Below are 9766 nucleotides of genomic sequence, written 5' to 3' on the forward strand. Positions count from 1 at the left end.
AGACATGCATGCACGGGGGCTGAAGCCTCCAGGCACATACTAAGACATGCATGCATAGGGGCTGAAACCTCCAGGCACATGCTAAGACATGCATGCACAGGGGCTGAAACCTCCAGGCACATGCTAAGACATGCATGCACAGGGGCTGAAACCTCCAGGCACATGCTAAGACATGCATGCATAGGGGCTGAAACCTCCAGGCACATGCTAAGACACACATGCATGGGGGCTGAAACCTCTAGGCACATGCTAAGACATGCATGCACAGGGGCTGAAACCTCCAGGCACATGCTAAGACACACATGCATGGGGGCTGAAGCCTCCAGGCACATGCTAAGACATGCATGCATGGGAGCTGAAGCCTCCAGGCACATGCTAAGACATGCATGCACGGGGGCTGAAACCTCTAGGCACATGCTAAGACATGCATGCACAGGGGCTGAAACCTTCAGGCACATGCTAAGACATGCATGCACAGGGGCTGAAACCTCCAGGCACATGCTAAGACATGCATGCATAGGGGCTGAAACCTCCAGGCACATGCTAAGACACACATGCATGGGGGCTGAAACCTCTAGGCACATGCTAAGACATGCATGCACAGGGGCTTAAACCTCCAGGCACATGCTAAGACATGCATGCATGGGGGCTGAAACCTCCAGGCACATGCTAAGACATGCATGCATGGGAGCTGAAGCCTCCAGGCACATGCTAAGACATGCATGCACGGGGGCTGAAACCTCTAGGCACATGCTAAGACATACATACATAGGGGCTGAAACCTCCAGGCACATGCTAAGACATGCATGCCCGGGGGCTGAAGCCTCCAGGCACATGCTAAGACATGCATGCATAGGGGCTGAAGCCTCCAGGCACATGGTAAGACATGCATGCACAGGGGCTGAAACCTCTAGGCACATGCTAAGACATGCATGCATAGGGGCTGAAACCTCCAGGCACATGCTAAGACATGCATGCACAGGGGCTGAAACCTCCAGGCACATGCTAAGACATGCATGCACAGGGGCTGAAACCTCCAGGCACATGCTAAGACATGCATGCATAGGGGCTGAAACCTTGAAAAAGCAGCACGCCTGGTCACTGCTTTCTTCTACCCCGGCCATTGGTGTTGTGTGGTACTCAGCTGTGTACTGGTTTGTAGCCTGGAAATCCCTTTTGATGCTGATTTCTGATGTCTCTCTGCTTCTTTCTAGCTTTCAGAGTTTTTGTGGAGAAGAACGAAATGATTCTGATCCCCTACTGTGTGTATGTGCTTCTTCTCTGGTGGCTCTTATGAACTCCTCCATTTTCCTTGTGCTCTGAAACCTCAGGCTTGTCACTGTGCCAGACAGCAGGCATCATGCTGCTGCACGGGAAGTAATGTATTCTTTCATGAATGAGTTCTTCTCGTCTCCTTTGTCAGTCTTGAATCCCCGACAATCCCTGAGCCTCTCATTTGCCTATCTCTTCTCTTCTCTTCTCTTCCCTTCCCTTCCTTCCCTTCCCTTCCCTTCCCCTTCCTCCCTCCCTCTCTCTCTCTCTCTCTCTCTCTCTCTCTCATTCTCTCATTATTCTTCAATTTTAACCTGTTTTCCTAGTTTCTATTTATTTCCAAGGCTCTTTGTTCCCCTGATGTCTCTTTTTCAAGCCTGCAGCATCTTCTTCTTTTTTTCAGACACACCAGAAGAGGGCATTGGATCCCATTACTGGGAATTGAACTCAGGACTTCAGGAAGAGCAGTCAGTGCTCTTAACCGCTGAGCCAACTCTCCAGCCCCTGCAGCCTACCAGTCTGAAGGATCTGCTCATGCCGGATGTACTGTCTCCTGTCTCCTGAGTCTCTATGCTTGTTTGTGTGTGCTATGCTGGAAATCTTCTTCAAGTGTTAGCAGATGTCAAGCTGAAATGCTGCTTGGAAGCTCTGTGTGTGGGGACAGCTCTGTGTGTGGGGACAGTTGTGTGTGTGTTGGGGCGGGGGGGACAGCTCTGTCTGTGTAGATAGCGCTTGCCCGATGGAATGCTCTTTGAATGGAGCAATGAATCAGGGCCTGGGCATTTCCCTGGAGGCTCTTCAAACACGCATATCTGCAGATCCTTCTTTTCATTCAGTTAATTCAGATGTTTCATTCAGAGAAACATCTTCTAATACTTTGTCAGGTGGGGGACATGTCCAAGCCAGGCTACCAACATCCTGCAACCTCTGTTCAGAGTCCTTTGACCTCAGGCATTCTGCTAGCAATGAGGGCAAGCTGGAATGGAAATGAGGCTCTTTGTAAGGATTTTTCAACACATCTTGTTTCCAGCTCATCTTGAATCTCCAGCTTAAGTAGTAGCTGGATTCACATCCACCTTTGTGTATTTCAAGGTTTTGTAGCATGAGTCAGCTAGCCCAGCATCCTCGGTCCACTCCAACAGTCCACAGACCCTGTGAGTGGCTGCCTTTGGCGGTCCAGTTTCCGGTATGCCATGTCCATCACTTGCCTGCTGTGCTCCATCCCTACCCATCTTTTTCCTTGGGACAAGGCTTTCAAGAATCTCTTGCTGTTGTTTGGCTGGAATTTTATAAGGAAGAATGCCCTGCATCCATTACATAAACTGAAATCTCCTTGCTCTGAAACTGGCCTCCAACCCAGCATCTTTTTTTTTTTTTAAGATTTATTTATTTATTATATATTGGTACACTGTCGCTGTCTTCAGATACACCAGAAGAGGGCATCGGATCTCTTTACAGATGGTTGTGAGCCACCATGTGGTTGCTGGGAATTGAACTCAGGACCTCTGGAAGAACAGTCAGTGCTCTTAACCCCTGAGCCATCTCTCCAGTCCCCACCACCATGCATCTTTTACTGTCCTTCTAGACCTGTTATCTCAGAAGCCAACAGTTCAAACACATTTTCCATTCTCCTTTCAAGCCTCCTCTAGGCTTAGACAAGCACCATAAAATAGAAGACACCCTCACCTGCAAAGCCCTCACTACTGCATTTCAGGACCTTGACACCGTGTCCTTTTGGGTTTTGGAGTCTTTGCTCCCACCCTTGACCCTCTCTGTGCTCTTCCCTCAGCACATTCACAGGGCAATCCCACCTGCATGGCTGCCTTCCATCACGACATGCGTGCGTCACACTCAGACTCGCTTTCTCCTAATTTCTCATCAGATAATACTGGACTCTCCAATGTCGCCTCCTACACTCACCAGGCATCACTGCCCCTGGTTCTACTCTGTGCTTCAACTCCTGCATCCTGCCTCTGTTGGCTTATCCTTGGCTCCTGTTCTGAAAATTCATCTTCTAATTATTGCTGCTAACAAGTGTACACCTTCTCTTCATTCTTACTGCCAGTACCTTAGTTCAGAACAACGTTGGTGGTCTTTTGAGTTTTTATTCTCTTTTAGACTAGAATATCTTCTCAACTTTATCCTTGGGACAATACTGAGTATAGCTAAGGATCGTAGTCAACGGGAGGACAGATCCTGGATACACTCACCAAGCCAAGCAGCCACACAGGCAAGTTTTGAGGGAAACCAATGCATTGGTCTTAGGATAATCTATTTTGGGGTGCTCAGAGCGATGTAGGTGGAAATGTATGACAATCAGGATGGCTGCCATGGAAGAATCCAGAGAGGACCATTTCTACTCGGAAAACAGAGAGAGCGTGATGCAATTTCTAATGAGGGGTCAGGGGGAAAAGCAGAGAAAGGGCGGGGGCTGGAAAGACAGATCAGCAGTTAAGACCTCTGGCTGCTCTTGCAAAGACCTGGGCTTGGGTCCCAGCATCGACGGGGTGGCTCATGACTGCCAGTTACTCCAGATCCAGGGTATCTGATACCCTCGTCTGACTTCCGTGGCTTCTTACACAAACAGTATACGTAAACTCACTGAAACACACGTAACGATAAAAAAGTAAATCTTTTTAAAAAAGACAGAGGAGGAAAGGCTAACAGGGCCAAGAGCAAAGCAACAAGGAGTCCCAATAAGAGGTGAAAAGAAAGAAAAGGGTCAACAATCCGAAACGGGAAGAAACAGCTGGGAAGAAAGGGAAAGAACAAGGTGAGAGGAACGCCATGACTTCCCATCCTGGAAAACTGCCAACGTGAAACTAGGTGTTCCATGGACAGGAAAGTGTTCCATGGACGAATGTCACTAAGTGCTTTGTCCCTCCCATCTGAGCAGGTTTTATGGCACAGACGCAGCTCAGGACTCTATGTGTTGGACTCATCTCTAATTTCAGATGGAAATTCTGCAAGGGCAGACATCAGTCTGGTGTGTGCATAGCATCAAAACTAGCACAGGGACTTTTACATTACCTTTTTATTGAAAATGCACCTTTAGAAAAGTATATATATATTACAAAATGTAAGAAGTGAGGGTAAAGATCACGGTAACTGACTCAAGAAACATTAGCAGCATCCAGAAAGTCCCACCCGACCCTTTCATTCCCTGGCACATTTCCTCACATGCCACTGTTCGGTTCTCATAGTCTAAATTAATTTTGCTTTTATTTATAAAAATGAAATGAAGTGCTATGTGCCCACTTGTAGGTGTCATTGCCTGTCTTTCTGAACATCTTCCTGGGTTCCTGAGATTCCTCTGTGGTGCTGCATCAAGCTGCAGGTCTGCCCGGCTCCTTGCTGCAGAGGGAGGCTCTGTAGCCTTTTGTCTTTTTTTTTAAGCTACTTGTGTGGGTTCTTTGTGGGTACTTTCACTGTCTCCTAACAGTGTCTTCTCTGTCTCAGCTCAGCTTCTCCTGGCTCACCTGTCACTGTCTTCTCTCCTCAGTCTGCTAACCCGATTCACTTTCAACTGTGTCCTGTCCTCACTCTGTTCAATCCTCCCTTCTCTAGCCCCCATTCAATCTTCTCTCTTCCTACACCAACTGTCTTCTCTGACCCTGCTCCTCTCCTCCTCTCCCCTCTCTCAGCCCCTGCTGCCTTTTTTTTTTTTTTTTGGTTCTTTTTTTCAGAGCTGGGGATCGAACCCAGGGCCTTGCGCTTCCTAGGCAAGCGCTCTACCACTGAGCTAAATCCCCAACCCCCCCTGCTGCCTTTTTAATATCCTCTCCCATTCCCAGAAGTCCAACTGATGCTGAAGGTCGTAGAGTCAAGCAGTTCTGCCAGCTAAGCATTCCCAAAAAAGTCAGTTGATTGGCCATTAGGGATCCTATAAAGGGCCAAGCACACAAAATACTGCAAGGTACCATTTACCCACTCCGCTACTGATGAAGCCGGCAGAATAGATCTTTAGGTGAACAGACGTTGGGTTTCATAGGGGACACAGTGTGCAACCGTGTGGGGGGTGAAAGGCTTGGTGGGTGCTACTGCCACTTTCTTTTTTTTTTTTTTTTTTTTTTTTTTTTTGGTTCTTTTTTTTGGAGCTGGGGACCGAACCCAGGGCCTTGCGCTTCCTAGGTAAGCGCTCTACCACTGAGCTAAATCCCCAGCCCCTACTGCCACTTTCTAAAGTGTCAGTCTGTCCTGCCAGCAGCGAAAGGGGCTAGCCCTGTCACTCCTTGCCTTGTCTGCTTCCTTCCCTATACTTGGCACTTTTCCTTTCTTTTTCTTCCCCTCTTTTTCACTAGCCATCCTGGTGGGTGTGTGATGCCCTCTTGACTATAGTTCTTTCCTATAATCCCAGGACTCAGAAGGCTGAGGCAGGAAGATCACTGGGAGTTCAAGGCTAGCCCAGTGTAGAGTGAAAATATATCTAAAAAAATAAAAAGCCCTCCTCTGAAAGTGCCATGGTCTTACCTCTCCCGTTTAGATGCACATCTCACCTAGATTTGCTTTCGTAGGTGTGTGTGTGTGTGTGTGTGTGTGTGTGTGTGTGTGTGGTGAGGTAGAGGTTGGGGTAGAACTCTTCCTTTAAGCCAGCCAGGCCTCTAGCTTTTTAGAAGCAGTTTAGCCAGTTTCATCAGGAAGCCAGGTGATGTTTTAATCAGCTTTGTATTGAATCTGTAGATTACTTTTAGCATTAAAAATCCAGTGAGTGATCACCCCATGGGTTGACTGAAATACTGGAATCTTCAATCCACTGACTTCCACACCTTGCATCTGTTTTAGACCTTTTTGACTTGCTGCAGTAGCAGCCGCAGTTTTCAGTGGTGAAGTTGTGCACGTATTTTGTTAGCTTTACTCCAGGCACTTTGTGTGTGTTGTTCTGTATGCATCAGTGCTGGTGTAGAACGAAGACCCTAACAAACACATACTCTATCTCTGATCTACACCCACGCCTTTGGTCTACTCTGTTCATTGTTGTTACTGGTGTTATTTGCATATGTACACGATGTGTGCATTTGGAGGTCAGAGGACACGTTTATAAAGTTGGTTCTTCCCTTCCATGTTTGCCCAGGCTCTGGGGATCAAACGCAGGCTGTCAGCCAGGCCATCTGCCGGCCCCTTGATGCTTTTTATTTATTTGTTGTTGTTGTTTTGTTTTGTTTTGTTTTGTTTCGTTTTGTTTTGCTTTTTGAGACAAAGTCTCTCAAGTCGGCCCTCGTTGTCCTGGAACTCACTGTGTAGAACAGGCTGGTCTTGAACTAAAGTTTTTTTATTTTTTTTTTATTTTATTTTATTTTATTTTTTTTTTTTTTGGTTCTTTTTTTCGGAGCTGGGGACCGAACCCAGGGCCTTGCGCTTCCTAGGTAAGCGCTCTACCACTGAGCTAAATCCCCAGCCCCTAAAGTTTTTTTAAATGTCATTACAAACACCTACTTTTAAATTGCTCAATGAATCCATGACATTAAGATCCATACTTTTGAAAATCAGTCCTCATCACTCCCTCCTGTCTTACCTTCACCAAGGTCATGCCTCTGGCCTGTACATTTTAAGTGTTTGGCTGATTGCTGTCCATTTTATTTTACGTTTATTGCTATTTTGTTTTTGTTTAGATCACCGTGCTTTAAATGCTGTTTGTCAGCATGAAATTGTTAAAACCTAATTGCTCCCCATAAAACCCAGCTCAGACATTTATGTCAAGGAACTTGCCCAGCTCTCCAGTGCCTGCTCCACCCCCAGCTTAGCTCTCTTCACCCAGCACGTATCTAACTCTATATTGGTAAATGACTTTCATATCTTTCTCCTTTGGTGGGGGGGGGTGTAACCCATGAAAACACAGACTCTGCTCAATCCCTGTGGTGGTTCCAATGTGTGTTCCACACATGCTATCAGTGCTTGGGAATCAAATTGATAAATGGTAGGGGGCTGAAAATCAGATGGTGTTATTCTGTCTTATGCTACTGGTCTTAGACACATAACGTACAGAATGAACATGTTCTGCCCACCCCCATTACTTCAAAAATGACACATGGCCACCGTGAACGTGATGTTGTAGCTAGCCCCCAGTAGCTTCATCAGGGTTGTTAGGTCACAGCCATACTAAGCATGTTATCTTACCAAGTTTCTTGTTCACATCGCTCTGAGACTTCCTGGTGGTCTTCTCAATTTCTTCCACAAGCCTCTGGCTCTCTGCCACCAGGCGTTCAGATCGGGACCTTTGGGCCTCTGCCCTGTGGTACTGGCTTTTGTTAGCAATATACCACTCGGCGGGAAGGAACTTGGGTGGAGATTGCAGTAGCTTGGCCATTTAGGATTTCCAAAGTCCTGATCAAATACAGACCATTGTGCATGAAATGAAAGCAACAATTCCTGCCATCGATGCTATCATCAGTTTATGACACTCACACTGAAGCCTGCACAACCAGCATCTGAACCCAGATCAAGAAACAATGTTATCAGCATGCCAGCCTTTTTCTTGTTTCTAGTTGCTACTCCTAGCCACACAAGTGACCACTAACCCCATCTTTAATGCTACATATTAGTTCCTTTGGTTTTTTAACATATACCATGTATTCTTTAGCATCTGGTAGCCTTTATTTAAACATTGTGTTCCTAACAGTGGTCTCACTGCTTATAATGTAGCTTTCCCATTCTCACTGCTATGTAATGTGAAAGGTGACTATATAAGAATCAACTTTTTTCTGTTGCTTATGAACATGTGGACTATTCTCATTTAGGGCTACCACAAGAATGCTATTATCCTGTGCATCTTTTGGAGATGTGGAGTCCTTGTTGTGCTTAGTGAATCATGTAACAGTGTACTGGCTAGCCTTGTGTCAACTTGACACAAGTTAGAGTAACTTGAAAGGAGGGAACCTCACTTGAGAAAATGACTCTGTGAGATCTGGCTGTGTGATATTTTCTTTATTAGTGATTGATGGGGAGGGCCCAGCCCATTGTGGGTGTTGCTAATCCTGAGATGATGGTCTTGGGTTCTGCAAGAAAGTAGATGGAGCTGGGCAGGAGCAGTTCATGCCTTTAATCCCGGCACTAGGATGGCAGAGACAAGTGGGTCTTTGTGAGTTTGAAACCAGCCTGATCTACAGAGTGAGTTCCAGAGAACTATACAGAGAAACAATGCCTTGGAAAAGAAAGAGAGAGAGAGAGAGAGAGAGAGAGAGAGAGAGAAAGGAAGGAAGAAAGAAAGCAAGCAGGCAGGCTGAGCAAGCCATGATGAGCAAACCAGTAAGCAGTGCCCTCCATGCCCTCTGCACCAGCTCCTGCCTCTAGATTCCTGCCCTGTTTGAATTCCTATGCTGACTTCCTTCAGTTGAATGGGCAATATGAAAGTGTAAGTGAAATAAGCCCTTTCCTCTCTAACTTGTTTTTTGATCATGGTGTCTTGTCACAGCAATAGAAACCCTACGACAAGCAGTATTCTTCCAAATACATGAAGCCAGACATGTTGTGTAAGAAACAAACAGGTATGGCGTCTGTAAGCCAACATCTGCACATTGTGTGATTAGGAAGAGGAACATGGAAGACGGCAGCCTCTGGAGACAGTCACATTAAGAAAACTATGGTCCCCTGGCTCTGAATGATCGTTACATCTGCCTTCCATAGCAAGCTGAACTCTGAGGGGCTCCTGCTCTGAACCCTAAAACCCTAGCACTTACCCTAGGGGGCTCTGAAGCCGTCACAACCAAGGATGGATTCCGATCTTGACTAGGCTGAGCACACTCCATGTAACCTCCTCAGGAACTCCTGAGTTCCCCAGTTCAGTCCCTCCTATGGTCTCTTCTGAGTCTGTCTCTGCGTGGCTCTCTGAGATGTAACTTTGGGCAAGTGTGAATAGTCTCATAGAGGGGACGATATCAGGGCTAACGGCTGATCCAAATGACACATCGCTATGGGTAGGGAAAAGGGGTCGGTGAGGTGGATCAGGGCTCACTTACCTCAGTACCTCAAAGAACACAAACTTCTGCAGGGTACTCCTTACCCCAACAGGAGCTCCTGGTTCTGCGAGAACCGAGAGGGAAACTGCGGTCACTATGGCAACCGGACGCAACGTCGTCCTAGATAGAACACTGCGCAAGCGCGAATGTGTGAGCGCGGAGCTAAAAGGTGACTGGAGCAAACAAGACAAAGAAAGTGGGTGGTCCGAGGTCTGATCCTGCCGGAAAAACGTCAAAACACGAAGCAGGAGATTGAGTCCCTCAGTGTTCCGGGTCCCAGAGTTTCTGAGTCCACAGGTGTAATGCGGGTTGGTCTCAGCGCTGTCCGGAGCCGCAGATGGCCCAGGACCACCGAACTACACACACTGCGTTCCGCATGTGGTCGCTGGTCCAAACCCGGAGAGAAGGACCTGCAAACCTAGTGACACACACGGTGCACGGGTAGCTCCAGACAGGGGTAGGCAAGAATGAGTTTTCAGCCAGGCGTCTTCTCCCAAGGCGTAAAATTCACCAACCAGTGAGCTTTTCCTCAGTTAAGATCG

The 9766-nt window shown here is 47.1% G+C and overlaps 1 protein-coding gene across 1 annotated transcript in view; it reads right to left on the reverse strand.

The window, feature by feature from the left end:
* Tekt1 (tektin 1) overlaps window positions 1-9289 on the reverse strand; it is a 28421-nt gene extending 19132 nt beyond the window's left edge. The window contains exons 1-2 of the mRNA NM_053508.2: window positions 9225-9289; window positions 7387-7593 (exon numbers count right to left, since the gene is read on the reverse strand). Of these exons, the coding sequence (NP_445960.1) occupies window positions 7387-7576 (190 nt within the window). The 5' untranslated portion in view covers window positions 7577-7593; window positions 9225-9289. The remainder of the gene's footprint in view (window positions 1-7386; window positions 7594-9224) is intronic.
* Window positions 9290-9766: the final 477 nt, after the last annotated feature.

The sequence above is a fragment of the Rattus norvegicus genome, chromosome 10, assembly GCF_021556685.1.
Source record: "Rattus norvegicus strain SHRSP/BbbUtx chromosome 10, alternate assembly SHRSP_T2T, whole genome shotgun sequence".
NCBI classification, from domain to species: domain Eukaryota; kingdom Metazoa; phylum Chordata; class Mammalia; order Rodentia; family Muridae; genus Rattus; species Rattus norvegicus.